The sequence below is a fragment of the Chaetura pelagica genome, unplaced genomic scaffold, assembly GCF_000747805.2.
Source record: "Chaetura pelagica isolate M959 unplaced genomic scaffold, ChaPel_1.0 scaffold222, whole genome shotgun sequence".
In the NCBI taxonomy this organism is placed as follows: domain Eukaryota; kingdom Metazoa; phylum Chordata; class Aves; order Apodiformes; family Apodidae; genus Chaetura; species Chaetura pelagica.
The window spans coordinates 6952094-6970313 of NW_009952711.1; the positions used below are offsets into that span (position 1 = coordinate 6952094).

General features: G+C 38.5%; 1 protein-coding gene across 1 annotated transcript in view; it reads right to left on the bottom strand.

The window, feature by feature from the left end:
* Positions 1 to 18220, bottom strand: part of SCG3 (secretogranin III) — a 28535-nt gene that overhangs the window by 7708 nt on the left and 2607 nt on the right. Inside the window, exons 2-10 of the mRNA XM_009994548.1 lie at positions 18190 to 18214; positions 17428 to 17480; positions 16813 to 16858; positions 16503 to 16718; positions 15296 to 15438; positions 14234 to 14395; positions 13734 to 13911; positions 11684 to 11800; positions 427 to 510 (exon numbers count right to left, since the gene is read on the bottom strand). Coding sequence (XP_009992850.1) covers positions 427 to 510; positions 11684 to 11800; positions 13734 to 13911; positions 14234 to 14395; positions 15296 to 15438; positions 16503 to 16718; positions 16813 to 16858; positions 17428 to 17480; positions 18190 to 18214 — 1024 coding nt within the window. The remainder of the gene's footprint in view (positions 1 to 426; positions 511 to 11683; positions 11801 to 13733; positions 13912 to 14233; positions 14396 to 15295; positions 15439 to 16502; positions 16719 to 16812; positions 16859 to 17427; positions 17481 to 18189; positions 18215 to 18220) is intronic.

Below are 18220 nucleotides of genomic sequence, written 5' to 3' on the forward strand. Positions count from 1 at the left end.
CCTGTTTCTGTTGTTACAATCAGTAGCCAAATACAGGTAACTAAAATGCAATAACATGTTCTTCCTAAAGGCACATTCTTTTGTGCAGAGAAAACTACAGGAAATTTGCATTCACTAGATGTAAAGCTGACAAAGAATGATTTTTTTATTGTTACATAAATCTTAAAAAGCATTGATAAATCTTGCTCTTCTATATCTGTAATGTCTGGACCCTGCTAAAGAAAAAGACAGTGAAGATACTTCTCAAAGTTTGGACAATTAAGTAAAAATTCCTCTTGTGTGTTTACACACCCAAGCTGTGGCTGTAAGTCCTTGAGGGGCTGTATCTTTAACTAGCAGTCTGGCTCCTAAAGCAATTAGCATGCTGTTAACTGAGCTGGTAAAAAAATGTGTTATTTCAGGAGAGAAAATCACAGAAAATTGTACCTGCTGTTAGCTTTGTTCTGGTTTTAGTGGAAGGGTTCTCCAGCTTCTTCTTTGTCTGCTTAGCTATCATTGTATCTAAGTTTTCTGGAAATCAAGGCAAAACAAAACCAAACCCCAGTTATTCTTCAACAGATAGGAGGCATAATCTGTACTACATTCTTCACAACACCAGGTTGAATTAATGCAGAGCCAACACTAAAAGAACAAACAAATAGCCATATGGAGCTACGACCAATCTTTTTAAACAACTAAATAATGACAATGGTTGTACCAAATAGAGCCAATATGCATAAAGACAGTAAATGTGTGCATATATATTCTAAAAGTAATGTAAGTCTCAAAATAAAGATCACCATCTGTAGCAATTTATTCTGATGAAAGCAATGAACTTTTTAAATTAACTTGAAAAAGCATACAAGACTATGAAATAATTGCTTCATCCTGGTGGGAAAGTATTATCCCAAACTGCTTATCTGTCTGGATTTGATACGGTTTCATTGGAAAATAAGTCTAATAAAAGGGTTTAAATTATATGTAGATGAAATAAATATGTAAATTGAAGTGATTAAAAGAAATCTATTTTAAAATTGCTGCAGTCAAGCATTTACCTTAAAACCCAGTAGACACCTGTGCCCATATACACAGCTCTAGAGGTCTAGGAAATGTTTTTCTATGCAAATTTCAGGGCTGAATTCATTTAATTTGAAAGTAAAAGCACCTTTTCATCAAGATGGATGTTTCAGATATAAATATATGCTTATGTGGGTAAAAAACCAACACTTACTAGATATTCACAAATACAGATAGTCATAAAATCTGCCATGTTTCCTCATTCACATTATGGACAAGATGTAGAATTTTCTTTCCTATTATCAGCTTTTTTTAAAGGTTCAGTTAAAGACGGACCCAAAATGCAATAGATGTCACCTAGTTGGTGGGGTATTTTTGAGACTTTGTTTTGAATTGTCAGTATTTCCTTTATATAAACAGCTAAAATATTCAGTAAGAGATGTGGTAACTCTGATAGAATAGATATTATGGGGTTGGTAAATATTTTAGATCATATTTTCTGTGTAAGGCCAACATTTTATCCATCAGCCGGGAGCATCTTTTTCCATCAGAAAGATACTCAGCACTGAAACCTAAAGATTAAGTTCTTAGCAAGCACATTTTTCTTAATGGCAGATCACCATGAGCAATTCTGCCTGCCATCTCATGAGAAATCACATAATCCTGTCTGCCTGAATCCTCTATATTTGCAAATTTACATACAATTAAAATGTAAGCAGTTTTTGCTGCTATCCTGCCTAACTGCAACCCTGTCAATTCTACATCACATTAGCATTTTCCAGTAAAAACTATTTTCATTTGGTACATGTTATTTTAATGTGATTCCTGGTCTTGCCAGATGACCTAAAGTACACGGGTTTGGGCTGGGTTACGAGCTGGATCAGACGCAGTGATGAAGAAAAAAAACCAAGCTAGAACTATAGTGGTGGTATTGGAGCCTCACTAATCACTTGATCCAAAGCTTATGGAAAGGACCATAAACATTCCTTTCATCTGAGCTTAAGATGCTATTTTTTATCCTGGATCAGTACCATACCAGTATTCCAGCAGGCATATGAGGATTTCACTGTTGCAAGAGGCACAGTTTTTAGGATAAGATTATACAGCTAAGAACTTAAAAACCCTTTGTAAATTCAAGTGAATAGATTCTTCTGCTTCACTAATTCAGGCTAATGCAAAAATGTCACTGATTTCAGGCCTTAATCCAGAAAAATATATAAAAATAGGCTTAATTTTAAGTATAAACATACTATTCTAGAATAAATAGGAGTATTTAAAAGTTTAAAGTGAATTAATTCATACGTGCCTTTCATGTTCTGCCTTAAAAGTGTCTGTATTTAGGCACTGTTGCTATAAGCTGATATCAGCAGAAAACAAAAAGATTCCACCACAAAATGGATTTATAACCAGCTTAGATACCTTCAAATTTAAATGTCTGGATTTTGGTAATATTTCCAAATATTTTTGTTATGTTGATAGACTGTAGTGTTTTAAAGTTGTGCACATATCCACATACAGCTCGTGCTACTGAAGGCGATAGGATTTATACTCCTCCATTACTCAGTTACTTCTATAAATCTCATCAGAAATTCTACAGTTTCTCTGAGACTTTTGATTTGACTAACAATTTTATATGAGTTCAATACATGAGTAATAAACAATATTTATGACTGCTTTGTCAAGTACAGCAACATGACAATATGCATTGTTCTCCAGCCAGATGCACTGAACAGCTACACCTGTATATGAAGAATAATATGGCAACGATGACCACTAATGATCCAAACTTTGTCACTAAATCCAGACTGAACATGATAACAACTACATTCCATTTTCAAAGCTTTATTTTGTCCATAAAGATATGGACAAGCTTATAGGACAGGCTTTTTAATAAGGACTACATTTTACAGGAGAAATATCAAAGCTATCTTGCCAGCTGGATGGCACATCAGCATGAATCTCCATTTCTAATTTCCTGTGTGACAGGGAGAAGTTAACAATGTAAACCTGCTCATGTTTACGGGGGTCATCTTGTCTACCTACATATATATCACAGACAGGATATTACTAGAGGATCCCAACTCCTCTGGAACAAGATTGATTGCCCTTTTTTCCTCTTCAGAATTAATGTCTTTAGCAGCTGGTATTGTTTCAAAACATGTTTGTACTTGTCATATGTGGCTAGACCAGGGCTGAACCATGTTTGCTCTCAGTTACACTGATGGAGTGAGTCATCTGCTCAATGAGGAGAGCTGGGCCAGCAGCTAGGCAACTGCATGTCCTATCTGGAGCTCTAACAAGAACTGATTACTTTTCCGGCATCGTCTCCCCAGCAACGTAATTTTTACAGAGGAAGAGTTCAGAAAGGTACTGACCTTTCCACGGGTATGGCCACTTATTTGAAATGGCACTAATTAAAGGAAGAGAACAATAACTACTGAGCTAATGGAAGTGACCTAAGTTGGTAAAACAGGTCACTCCTCTGGTGGCCTGCTTTCTGCTGAGCAGCATCATCTCATCACTGGAACCAGACACCAGGAGTCAAAAGATCTGGTTTCTGCTTTACCTCACTTTCTGACTTGCTCTTTGATCTGGGATGACTCACTGAAGCATTCAGGCTGCAGGAGGGCTACTATTTTGAGTAGACACTCAGACATTCTAGGCCCAGTTCCTACAGGTGCTACACACCAATAGATCCCATTAATCACATCTGAACATGCAAAGTCCCAGCACTTTTGAAACTCTGAAGTCCTCCAAGTTGGACATCCAAAAATCTGAATGGCATAAAAGTAGAACATTTATCTGGGAGATAATTATTCTCTGGGAGAATGCACTGCAGTAGCTCTTTAAATCCATAGAAAAAAATATTATAAATTAAGTTCCTTTGTCCTTATCAGAGAGGCAGAAACTAACATACCCATCCGACTATTTAACAGAATTGGTAATGGAAGCCTGAAACTGACCCTTCTCTATAGATGGATAGATTGACAGTATTTTCCAGACTTTTGCAAATTTTTCTACAAAGGGTTTTTCATTTGCATAATTTACTTGCACCTGGGAGGCAGTTTCACATTCTATCCTTGTCAAATTGTCTGAAGCTGAGGTTTCATGTCATTATTCCACAGAAAGACCTGTTTTGCTGTTGTGTTTTCATGCAGTACAGAAAGGCTGTGATTATTAAAGGAGAAAAAGGGATGATCATGGCAGGTACCAATCTTAATGATAGCTAAAAAATTATTTTACTTAATGAGTTCATACACTACAGCAGCTTCAGCCAGAAAGCTTTGTGCTGACTGCTTGTATGAGATGCAAATATTTCAGGCATTAAAAAAGCACATTTCTCCCAGGGCTCTTCTGTCTCCCACAGCAGATGATCCTTAAGAGTCTGAAAGGCCTTTTTCCATCTGTGACAAAACTCAGGACATTTCAGCATTTGTCTGTGACTTTAGAGAACAGCCTACCTGTTTCATTCTATGGCCAAATCCTGCTTTCAGCTTGCATGAATGCAGGTCTAAGAACCATCAGTATCCACTGGATTTTCATGAGTGTAGCCAAAAGCAGAGTGTGACCTTTATTTAGTTCATATGAATATCATGCATATGTCACCTAAACTACTTAAACTCTTATGAACAAGAGAAATCCCTCCATTGTGGAATTACAGATCTGTCTCAGTCTTCAACTCTGTTTCTTTTCCAGGTCCCTGCCTTACATGTCAAGATATGGCATTTTCTTTTTGAATCTTCCTGTTTGAGTGATATGCATGAAATGATGGTATCTGAAGCCTAATGCTGCCATGAGAAATGAAATGTCAGGTGACAAACCCCAGGTAGTGGCATCACTTGTAAATGGATTACATGCAAGATGGTCAGAATAATTTGAAATAAACCAGCAGCAGTAATGCTTGGCAGTCACATTAAAAGCAACTCAAAAAGTAAACCACAATTAAATAGGTATGTTTTGGGGTGAACAAAGTTCTGACCAAATCTCCTTTACTTCTCAGATTTCTCCTTTCAGTATTCTACAGGCATTTCCTTTGCATCACTCTGGGTCTCCTAGAGCTGTATATATCAGTTCTTTCCAAATCCTTTCCCATCCTGAGGCTGCTAGATGGCCTGTGCACACATTTTCAGTATTTTATAGCATGACAGTTTGGGACTGCAGCATCACAGTCTCCTCTACTGCAGGAGTGGGATGGAGCCGAGGTTTGAAAGTTCAGTGACACCCTCTTTTCCTCACACCCACGTTATCATTTCCAACCACAACCCATGGTTTCAGTGCTCATCTGTCAACAGAGAGACTGAATTCAGAAAGTAAGGATTTTTTTAAATGCAGCTATTAGATACAGTGAGAAAAAATAAAAGCCTTACCCTCCTTTCTTTAGAAAACACAAACCATTTGGTAGGATGCAAACCCTAGATTTTCAGGAACTAAGCAATATATTTCTCAAAAGAGACACTACAAGAAGATGGAGATTTCTTACACAGCATCCAGTTAGGAAAGCAGAGAGGAGGCAGTGAAGGGAAACAGAAGAAGAGGCAATATATTTGAAAGAAGTATCTGCAAATTTAAAGAGTAGATTGTGAAACGCAAAGGAATTAACTGTAATATATTGTTTTGGTTCTTGTCCACATGATTTGATAGTCATGTAATGTGGTGGGAAATAGAATTAGTAATACTAAAACTACTAGATCTCTCCCAGAAAGATAGCTGAGAAAATTTAGATCTTGTGGATACTGGATATACTAAGGCCTCACTCATACTGTCACCCCCAAGTGACATATTTTACTGTAGTGTGTAGTGGTCATGTTTTTTAAGAACTGTGAGGTTAACTGCCATAGACTTTTCACACCATAGCTAACTCTTTTTTTTTTTTTTTCCTGTGCTAGGAGAGTCTGAATGGGAAGAACACAGGAGGTAAAATCTGAGCAGTGGGGGCAAAAAAACCAATCACCTGATTGTGCAAATGCAGAAGTAGCATAGGACAGGAATGGACAAGGCATGACACAAGGACTCAGAAAGAAAAGCTATAGTTGCAGTGTGGTTTGTGATCAACTTACTTCCCAGATTCCAGTCTTGTTTGGAACCTTTTCACACTCTCTGTTTCTCATCATTTTATCTTACCTCCATGCAAATTAATCATGCATTCAGCTAGTCACATACAGGTTATACCATCACTGCTGCTCCTCAGTACTTGGTTCACTTCCCCCATCTGAGGTGCCCCTAATTTCTACTTTTCAGATATGTAAGACTTCTCCATCTTCCTAAGAACAACATAGTATATTGGCCTTGTGTCACCTTAGCTCATCAGATACAAAATAAATAACAGAGAAAAGAGAGCTGCCTGAAGTTAAATAACTCCCACTGGCAGCTGTATACATCAGTCATATGCCAAAGTCATACTGGACAAGGAAAATCACCAGAGGGAAATTCAGATAGGGAAAATTGATTCAAGATTCTAATGCTTATGAAGAAAAACTACAGCAGCAACAAAGAGTGCTTTGAAAAAACAGACATGAATATAGAAAATGAAGGTATTGTGTATGAAGAGTTCCCTGAATTAAATACTGTCAGTCCCCTTCATCTCCCAAGTCAAAATGAAGGGAAGAACAAAAGGTCCACACGACCCTGGTTGTATATCACTTGCAGCCTCTAGCACTGGTTTAGCCAGACCTTCCCTCACTCCTTTGAAATCACATAGTCTGCGTCAGGAAGTGTCTGCTTCTGGAGACAGTGAGGAGGGGTAAGATGATGCTAGTCTGAGCTGTGATCTGCTCTTTGCCTCACACTCTTGGCTCTGTGCCTATTCTTGCCTAACTAAACAAATACCAGATCAGACCTTTGGCCTGAAGCATCTGTGCTGATGAGAACTCAGGGATTAGTTACAGTATTCAAACAAGTCTTCCTCTCCCAAGAAAAGGCCAGATTGTGTCTAGTTTGCACTGGCCTATGCTGGCGAAATTGCAGAGCTCTGCTTTTATCAGAAGTGGAGCTCTTGGGGGTGCCAAGCGTGAATGGGAGAGGCACGGACATGTTAAAAATCAACATGGGGGACTTTCTGCCTCTTCTGTTTCCCCTGGATTTTTTTTCATGCAGGCTCAGTCTGGGTAAAAGAGAACATCAAAGTAAACAAGATCCCAATGATAACTTTAGAAAAGGACCACACTAGTTGAGCATACATACACCTTGGCACTAACTCCCCAGTGAACCATCCACCTCCCTACTGCTAGTGAGTCTTGCAGTTTGGTCTTCTTTCCAGTTGTCCATGAGACAAATGGACAAATGATGAGGGGGTAGAAGAGGTAAACAGAGACATCTGTTCATGGCCATTTGTAACCAACACAATCTCCCACTCAGTCACGGGGGAGAGTGTGGATTCTGACAGTGAGTCAGAGCCAAAGGGAGGCGGTGTGAGAGGTGGCTTTGGTTTGGTCTGTGGAAGGAGGCAGCTGTGACTCAAACACCACACACTGATGAGCTAGAGCCATTTCTCTGTTTCCACCCTGATTAAACGGGGTTTGCTCCCCAACCAGCTGGCTGAGGGCTGTGTGTTGTATACTGGGGCTCCAGCAAGCTAAATGCTCTACTACAAGAAGGTGAAAAGTGGGATCCTTCTCAGAAAGATAAAAGATACAGACTGCTTAAACCTAATTTTCTTCCCACTTCTTTGCCTCTTTCTCTTCTCCAGTGTTGTTCAGCTGTGGAAGATACAGAAGCCCTGATTTAGAAACTAAAAACAAAATTACCAATCTCAAGATGTGATAAAATATGCATCATATGCAATATCATGGTAAAGCTTCTGTACATATATCTGTGAGACAGAGAAGTTACTGATGGCAAAAGTTGTCCTACATGTCAATAAATAAGAACTCCATGCAAGAATACAATGTGCATATAACTATTTTACATTTCTAGGCCAATAGTTCTTTGGATAACACAACTTTCATTTTGTTGGGGTGGCAACAGATGAGTTTGCTACAGATTTACACTTGTAAGTAGTACCAATCAGTACAGCAGGAGAATATAATCACTGTAGTGTGTAAAAAGAATGCATACACACTGGTGCCTTTTAGGAATTTGTCTATCATCTCCAAAAGCTCTTTTTTTGTTATGGTCTACTTGGCTCCAATTACAAATATTTCCTATAATGCTTCTAGAAATCACTCAATATTTTGGTCTTATTAGTGAGAGGTGATTTACAAATGTTTCTGAATGAACTAGCAGGAACCATTTGTTCTGCTTCTAAGCTGACAACAGAATTATTAAAATAAATGTATTATGAAACTATAGTTTACTTTACATAATTACTGTAAATAGATCTTTTACCTTGATGATAGTGGACTGATACACTTTCATTTTAAAAGTAGTTAGGTAGCTGGCATAGGCAGGAAAATCACTCAGCACACTAAAAAACCCTCTTCTTTCCATGATGTAAACAAAACTTTCCCTTAATATTTATCTGGTCTGTGATAGATGGCTCTGACAGCAAAACTACCAGAGTGAGTTTCCACCTGACTGAGCTCAGCAGACAGAAGGAAAATGAAGGGAAGTATGACATTATTCACAAACTAATATTCAAGCAGTAGAAGTATGTATGCGATGCATCCATTCCTTACTCTGCTCTGCTGAAATCAAAGTGAGTCTTGCTGTTTGCCTGAGCAGCACCTTTTCCCTTGAACTACTTATGCAACAGAAACAGTATGAATGCCATGAATAATGAAATATTTTGTGCTGAATCAGTCAGAACCTCTCTGAAAGCTTCTTCCTGCTTTCTGATAGTCATTGTGTGGAGAGATTCCAGCTCTTTCATTCCACTCTGTCACTGCATCCTTTGCCAACAGTGACCATTGTTTCAGTAACTGTTTTAAGTGCCTCACATCACTCAACCTGTGCAGAGATAACAGCCTCTAGCAGGTTGGGGCAAGCAAGAACAGTTCTGCTCTTTGGGCAGCAGTTGCTGGGTGCTGACAATCAACCCATAGGTGGATAAGTTGATACCACAGTTGGATCTAATTCACAAGCCACCTGTGTGACCGTGAGCCTGTGTCATATGATTAATTGCCTTATGCTTTCAGTACCAACAACGTTTGTCCATTCCTCTACTTGCAAACATTATTTTAAAACAGCCTTCAATCTTCAGAGAGTGGAAAGGCTATCTAGAAAGATTTCTGAAAGCCTTTGAATGGGCTAGAAACATAACACCAGGCTTTCTTTCCTCAGAAGAACTTGCTCCCAGTACATCAAAATACAGCATTCATAGTTAAGAAACTAGTGATAGAAGATAGTGGAATTTTGCCACCAGCAGGGCAATTATCAAATAAGATGCATTTCAGATTAACAATTTTATATCAGTTTGCTACAGCCTCTCTTTACTGTTTCTAGAGATATATATTCCAGAGCTGAATACATACTGTGAAAGGTAGGCAGTACTTTTTCTTCACTTTCATATATAAGAATACTTTGATTTTGGCTTTCTGGGTTCTGTGTTACGAATTATATTTAGCATATAGAAAGTTAAAAAATAAGTATTACAAAATATTAAACATGTGTATTAAACCATGAACTTCTTTTCCCTTGCATTTGTGTTTTTCTTGTACCACACTGCAGCTAGATCCTGTGTAACTTAATAGCATCCTTCACTGCAGCAGCAAGATGCTTTCCCCTAGAGTAGGGTCCAATGCTGATGACATAGTGCTGTGGTTTCCAAATCCCAAACCAGCTGTTACTGGTACATGCATTCAAATTCACTGCTCTGTGGAAGAGGCAGAGAAGCTTCTGACTTGATTCAGTAAATGATTTATTATTTTGAATGTATAATTCAGGGACATAGCTTATGCATGGCTTTAGTCATAGAGTGGACAGATGTAATTTAGGCTGTTTCTTACTGTAATAAAAAAGAGAAAGGATATAATCCATCTGCACAGACCAGTAGGTATTTTCCAGCAACTAGCATGGGATCTGCTCACTGATTTTGAACTGAGGGAACAACTAAAGCTGACAATTTTTAAAATTGTTTCTTCTCTGTAACAGACAATCATCCTAATTCCTTTATCTGCTATAAATAAACACAGCTGAACATCAATCCCCTAACCCAAACTGCACCAAGAACCTATTCAAGTATTACTGAATATATTATGTCATAACTTTTAGATTAATAAGGGTGGCAATAAAACTGCTGCCATGCTTATGGATACTGCAAGAAGCTAACATTCTCCTGAGCTGTTCTTGAATATTTGAGAATATCAGCTCAATAAATGAAGGTCAGCTTTAAAGTAATTTCTCAACAGCAAGTCTAAAAAAAGAACACCACAGAAGCAGCTTGAGAGCTATGAGAAAGCTTTTTCCACTACAGTAAGTTGCTGTGATGGAGTACAAAATCCATCTCTGCATAAATCACTCACGTGCAAGGCAGAGTCTGGGTAGATCAGTTGATAGTCTTATTTTAAAACCAGACTAAATCAAACCTCGGAAACTGTTAACCTAATCCCTGCCCTCTGTACTATGTCATCATGGCAATTTGTTGCCAAGGTCACAGTATTTATTTAGGCAAAGTAAAGCTAATGTGAACAAATGCTCTGAGTTTTAGCAGGAAAACACATCCCCAGTGTAATTCCATTACCTGAGTGGTCTTGCGTCAGGGATGAATTTAGCCTTTTAAATGTTGGCACAAGATATCAGTGAGGGCAAGAGCTGCTCAAGCCACATTATCCTCACTTCTAGAATGACACTGAAACACTCTGCTTGTAATCAACCGTTTCTTTAGGGGCATCTTTTTTCAAATTTACAGGAAGCCAGAGAAATTGAGAGTTGAACTGCATCATAAGTTTCCCAAATATCCCAAAATCAAGGAGTTTTCTCAGTAAATAAAGGGATAATCTCGGCCAGAGGTATAATGAGTTATTCTGAGAGGTGCAATCATGCACTGAATGTGAATCATGATTGATTGGGTTTTTGTAGCCAAATAATTGATTAGCAATCTGTACAAGTACAGTTGCATCAATCTATCATGTATCTGCAACAGCCCACATCAAACAAGCCAGCAGAAGTCATGAAAGATCATCACTGGTCCTATCTCTGTAACAGGCTGATGTACCAAGCTGAGAGATTGCCCTGATGTAAACAAAAATTTTCAGGCTAACCCACACCAGAAATACTTCAAAAACATGAAAGGGTTGTGCAGAGCTTATGCAAATAAGCCCTTCTTCTGCAGCTCTGCTTGTTTAACTAGAAAGGCTATCAACAGTTAATATAAAAGTGTTTTTAAATGCCAGGAGAAGTGTGTGAGGAAACAAAACAAAAAACCAAAACCAGGCTGTTCCAAAATCCCCTTTCAGGAAATTAGAACACTTTTACAAAACCTGCATAGCCACAGACTCTAAAATGCAGGTACCCAAACCATCTCAATATAATTAAACAAAACACTAACTTTCCCCACTCATAAAGCCATTGAAATCATGTGCATTTCACAGGTGTGAAAGTGGAATCATCCTTGAAATACATGCCTGATAAACAACCTTTCTTTCATTAGATGGAAATACTAAAGCAGTATGGAGGCACAGCTTCCACATTTTGAATGAACAAGTCTGAAACAGGACTCATAAGAGCAAGGAAGATGAGAATATAATTATCACTGTTGGTAGAGTATGAACATAGCATTAGTAACACTGTTGTGTAAAGTATGTACTCTCACCCAGATAGGAAACTCCTTCTTCTGGTGTGATTGTTCCATATTTAACCATCATCTTCACAAAATCAATCAGGGTTTTCATTATAGTTATCAAGGTCTCTTTCTCTTTTGTCTCAGTCTCTGTGTGAGGGGATAAAGCAAAACTAGTCAAAAACTTCAGGCAACTCAGAAGAACTTGGTTCTGCAAACTCTGCACAAACTTCATGCATAAAAAATGACCTACTCACTAAAAAGAAAATGCTGTGCTGGATTAGCAAAGAGAAAACCTATGTATGTTTTCCTTTAAACTGCTCCTGACAGTTCAGTGCAGCTGAATACACTTTAAAACTTTATGGTTTTCTTCTTCTTTTTGTCTTGAAGATCTAAGTTGTGGAAGCCAAGTGGTATTAATTCCATTTTACAGATAAGAACACTAAACACGCTAAGATTAAGTGATTTGCTAGAGTTTAAACTGCTGGTCAGAGAGTAGATATAGGTAGAGTTTTCTTCAGTCTCTGTCTTTTATTTTTCTGTGAACTACTTAGTAGACCAGTCTGGCTCTGCATGAGGAAGATAGCTCAGAGATCCTTTCTTCTACAGGGTCCAGGGGTTTGTGACAAAAATATGAATTGTCTCAAATGAAATTGTTACTGTGCACAAGACCATGAGTCAGGCACTGGGAAAACATAGTATTACATGGTTGGGAGGATCATGACTCCTGGATACGCTGTGACCAATGACTTTCCATTATAAAAATGCACCTTTCTTGCACATACATACCCCTATGTTCACAGTCACTGCTTCTTAGCTTTCTTTTTCCACTGTGTTTATCTGCTGAACAGTATTATTGCTATTTCTGCATTAGCAGCATGACTCCCCCCCATCACACAGTTACACAAGCTCTCCCTGCACCCCAGGTTGTCACTGAAGGATCCAACAGAGCCAGAGGAACTGTCAGACAGGGACAGCCAGAAACTCACTCCCAGCCTTGGCAGAGGGCCAGGCCACTTTGGAGAAATGTTGAGCAGGTTTTTTATTGCTGCTTGCAATTTAACACACATCTGCAGGATGCAACTGAATCTCCTTTCCTCCAGCTTGATACAAGCTGGCAGGTGAACAGAATAAAGCACAAGACAAGGCAGAGATGTGCAGACAGTGGGACCTGGTTCTATTTGCTCAATAATCCATTAAACCAAACATGTCCTTCTGCTTTGTAAGTAGAAAGAAAACAACTAGCATGCAAAAATATGATGGAAAAATAAAAATAACAGGAAAAAGAATATGAAGTTTGTAGATCAGACTTGAGCAAAACATGCCCTCGGGTTTTTCATTCTAGTGCTCCACTCGTGTTTAAGGGTAGAGTTTGAAGCAAGATGAAGGCTTCTGCAGGACAAAGAATCTACAGAATAAATTGTTGCTGATTCTGCTGGAGAGACTCTGCTGGAGAGACTCTGCTGGAGAGACCAAAAGATATGCCAGCTGCACAGTGAGTGGGTGTGTGGCAGTGCGTGCTGACATAGGGGCTGTGGCAAGATGCCACAGTTTTGCCTGCAATAACTGGAAGGCAATGATGTCTGGCCCCGGAATAGGAAGAGACATGCAGAGCTTTCATTGCAATAAACTGCAAACCTGTGGTTTGTGAAAAGGATGGGAAGCTCAGACTCATTTACTGGTACCACCACTGTTAGAATTCTGCTGTGGCTTACTTGTATCTCTGTTGGCTTAGAAGGCATGAATGTTACTGGAAAGATCTCTGGAGAAAACAACTTGCCAGTTTTTCATCATGGCTTTACAGGAATTAAAAGAATTCAGGACTCCTGAATCACAGAGCACAAGGTGGGAAGGGCTCCCCAGGTCACCCAGTTTGCTGTTCTGAGTGCTGTTCCTCCCAGCACTTGCCATGCTCACTAACCAAAGTAGTTTCTGCTATGCCTGGTGGAGAACATTTTAAAAGCACATGGTCTGTTGCAATTAAGGAAGTGGGGAAGGGAAAAGAGAGGACTAGAAGACAGAGAGAATCTTAATTTTCTAAGTTTTTTCCCTTACTATTCCTGTAAATACATGATAAGCTCACCTGAGTTAAGACTTTTTAATAGTGCGTAGAAGTTTGGAAAATATTGGAGGTCTTCGAAATTATCTTCAGAAGGCAGCTCATTTCTTCTTTCCAAGGTATTAGATGATGACCACGTGTTATCCAGTGTATCATCAATGTCTCCATTAATGAAATCATCCTGATCAGCTTTGCTTGGTGTCTCCACAAAAGACAAAAAATAGTACCTGTGAGCACATTTCTTTTGGTGATTGAGTTAACAGGGCAATAAACAGTATCATAGTCTTATGTCAACATTTTCTTAACAATGAGGTGAAGGCTATCCTGTTTTCTCAACATTATTTCAGTTTGGCATCTGGCTTAAACCTTGAAGTAACTCACAATTCATTTTTCTATCTGATGGAATTTCTTTAAAAACATTGTTAGTTTCCAGATTGAACTAATCATTCTCTAAAGCAAAGAAGTGCATTGATCTACTTGTACCATTTGGCAAGTGAGTAAAAAATGATTAGCTGAGAAATTACCATTCTTTCCTGCTGCTTTCCTTTTGTATCACTGTCTGCTCTGCTTGGAGGGTAATCAAAATCTTCAGACTCCTTCTCACGATCCTTTGCTTCATTTGCAATTAGCTGTTGTAAAACCTCTGCCACTTCATCTTCCAGGGTATAGGCCTGACTCTCTGTGATCTGTTAACATATTTGTGCAGAGTTCTTACAAAATATTGTGTTTTTTCTAGGTTAAACATCAATATGAAACCTGAGCTTTGTAAATAGGTTGCTTCAAAGATGTTTGCTTCAAAGCTGAGCACGACCTAATTAGGTGTAATATTTTCAGTGATGTGTGTCTATACATGTATACATATAGACATATATTCATGTCTATATTTATCTAAATGTATAAATACACACATATAAACACACATCAAATATATGTGTATACATAAAACCCACCCACCAACACATATAACCTCTAATAGGAAAACAAACCCATATAAGACTTAACACAATGCAGTCCAGCTTGAAAGATTTAACTGCAAAAGTGGTATATGTGGATTTATCTGGATGTGTGTGTATATATATTCACATGGCTAAAACAATTGAGACATCCTGAGGTCAAAGACAAATTCAAGTCTTGCTAAAAATCAGTAGCAATAAGTAATGTATCCTCAAGTAACTGGCATCATTATATGTCCACTGATAATAACTACTAGGTGGACAGACCTTTCCCTAGAAACAGCCAAAAGAAGTTGATAATACAAAAGAACTCAATGAAAATCATGAGAAAAATTAAAGGAAAAATGAGGGCAGACATGGGAGCAGTACAATGAGAGAATGATTTCTCCAAATCAGAAACACTCTACAGTTTAGCCTATTTTTTTGCAAAATCATCACAGGAACAACAACGTTATTGCAGAACTAAACCAACATGCCCAAGTGAGTGAAGAAGCTTGCCCAGAGTCTGAAGCCCACTCATTTTCACTCAGGTTAGTATTATTAGAGGGACACAGTGTTCATCCAATTTGTTTTTTAAAAGAATATTAAACCCACCCACAAAACAGCTCAATGAAGTATTAACAAGATACTTACTAGCCCCAGATTTAGAAGTTTTGAAACAATCTTGTCAAACACTCCTCTATCATTTTCCTCATAAATTCTTGCAGCAATTTTTTGAACAATGTCTTCAGCAGTCAGAGGAGTGCCATCTAATTGATGGAGACCATCTGGATCATCTGAAAGGATTACAGTTTAACTGTGTGCTGGCTGTCCTAACTCATTTGGATTAAACACCTCGTAAAAAAGTAAAAAAAAATCTGCTCACATATTTTTCTCTTCATAACAAAGCTGCACTTTTAAGAGACATTAAGAAGATACTTTGATACACACTTTGGAATCCATTACATCAGCCCCAATGAAAAATTCTTCATGTCCATTTTCCACACCTGAAAAATGTCTTTCTGACTGGCTCTTTGGCAAGAGCAGAGATGAATGCCAGGATCAAACTCTCCTTTTTTATAGAAAAATGTGTAAGAATGAGAGAACACTTCTCACATACCTGCTTACATCATCCTCCTGGTATCTACTTTCATTGTACAGCCATTTAGGTCGAAACACACCATGACAAGCAGCATATTCTCTGCTTATTTGGATTTCAGCAAATGAAGTTTCAATTATGTAATCATTACTTATGGCAAATAATGTCATTGTGACCAATGGGAAAGTGAACACGATGAGTGAGCTTTGGTCTGTGATCAGCACACTTTGATATAATTAAAAATATCCTCAGCTAAATGCTGCTTATAACTCTCAGAGGACTCACTTAAACTACAAGTCAATTAAGTACTCTTGTAGTAAAGGCAAATATTCTTGGGCATTCAGTAAGTTCTTTTAGCTTTGTGATGAGGAGAATTATCTAACATTGCACAAAACATTTGGAACAAATCAGTGTGATTTAGCTCTCTATAAAAGTGCTTCTTCCTTTCAAACCAGAATAAATATATTTTCATTTAAAAATATGTCCCATTTTCCTTCCATCAGATCTAAATTGCTAAAAACATAATACAAATTACAGTTGGATTTTCCTCCATGGAAGAAGACAGTGAAAATCAACAGCAATTCTTTTATATTGTTTTCTCAAAACCTAATTGCAACCCAGCAAGCTTCCACAACTGGAAATCACTGAAATTGCACTCCAGTAAAAACCAGAGCTCATGCTTAGTGGTGAGTACAGCATTCATGATTGCAGTTTGCAAGAGAAGTCTAACCTACAAGTGACTGAAAGATGATTATAGAATACCTTGGAATTTATAATCCAGCCCACTCTTAGTGGAGTCGTACTCGTCCACCAGCCTGCGGTTCTTGGTGGAGTCTGCATCATCAATGGCCAGCTGCTGCTCATACAGAGAGCTCCTGATGGACTCCCTCTCCTTTTCATTCCTCTCTCTTTCTGCTACTGATTTTAGCAGGTTCAGGTCATCAATAAAGGAATAATTCCTGAACTCTGGCTTATTTTCTGAAAAATATATCAATGCACACATGACATAAAATCTTACACCTCTTTGAATACCAGGATGAATTTTGCTGTAAAACCAGGAAAGGTGTTTTACCTGGGGAAGCTGTTTTCCTATTCTTGTCTGCCTCAGCTTCAGCAATCTGAGATACAAAAATAAAACACACAAACAAACAAACGAAACGACAAACAGGCAGAAAGGATAAACACACCTAAATGTGGGATCTCTTAATTTATCAATATCAGCAGATGCCTAAAAGCCTGATCTTCATCTTAGTAAGACTTTTGCCTTAATAAGTAGAACACGATGAAGTGCTTGGCACTTTTTGTCAGTACCACCTCATCCTATGATCAGAATCAGACACCACATGAAGTTGCAACAGACTTTCAGTTTAAAGACAAACACCAGTTACATTTTCCTTCTTCAACCCAAGCTCCCTCTGTATTCCCATAGGATGTCAATGCAAAGGGGTGACACACCTGTGAGCTGTTGGAGCTAGTGACCTACTTTTGGAATACTGAACAGTAAAACTCTGTATGCTAGTTCTTAAACATTACTCTTTTATATCCTACAACATCAATATTTACTTTACTGACAAATCTAGTTTCAACTCATGTGTTAAGCCATTCCTGGATCTGGTACCTAATGACTCAAAATAACATGGGAATACCAAACCCAAATATTGTTGGAAATATTTTTTATTTCACTTACCTGTTCCTCCAAAGGTCTTTCTACACTTAACTGTCTGTTGTGTATAGCTTTATCTAGAACAAACAAACACACACATATATACTCAGTTACATGATGCCTGTGACTACAAAAGAGACACCACATTTTTTCTTAATTTATAGGGGTTTTTTCCCATTAAACATGGGGTCTTAAATATGATGCCAACGGCAGCTCTCTTTTGAAAAAAATCAGTTTTCCTAGAAGAATGAGACTGTAAAAAGTCAAACATTTAAACAAAGCACGATTGCCTGGAGCAGAGGGGGAGGTTCTGCACAAGAAGGAATAAAAATCAAGATGTAGACTCAGTAACACCTTTCTGATAAGAAAACTCATTTAAAAATTGGGTAAAAAAATGCTGCAAGAGAGTGACTAAAATAGCAATAATCGGATTGGCACAGCCAAGAGATTAAAAATCTCCTACATCCAGAGTATCAGGGGAGACAGGGAGCGAGAGGCTTGTGCAGAACCCGCTGCAGGACACATGAAAATATTGCTTGAAAAAGGCTCAATAAAACCCCCGAGCGTTTCCCACTGCCAGCACCATCTCTGCGCTTTCACACCAGATTGCAACTTCCCCGATGCAGCACCTCGCGCCAGGTACCCTGTCTCTTCAGGATCTCATCGCTTTCAGCCAAGTGGAAGAAAAGTTCGGTGTTGTTTTTTTTTCCCCTCCAGGTATATCCGGCAAAACTTTCCCCCGGCTCGGGGCAAACGGCACGCGAGGCGTTTCCAAACCCGCCCTACCTTGGCCGGCGGGTCTCGGGAAGCCCTGCGC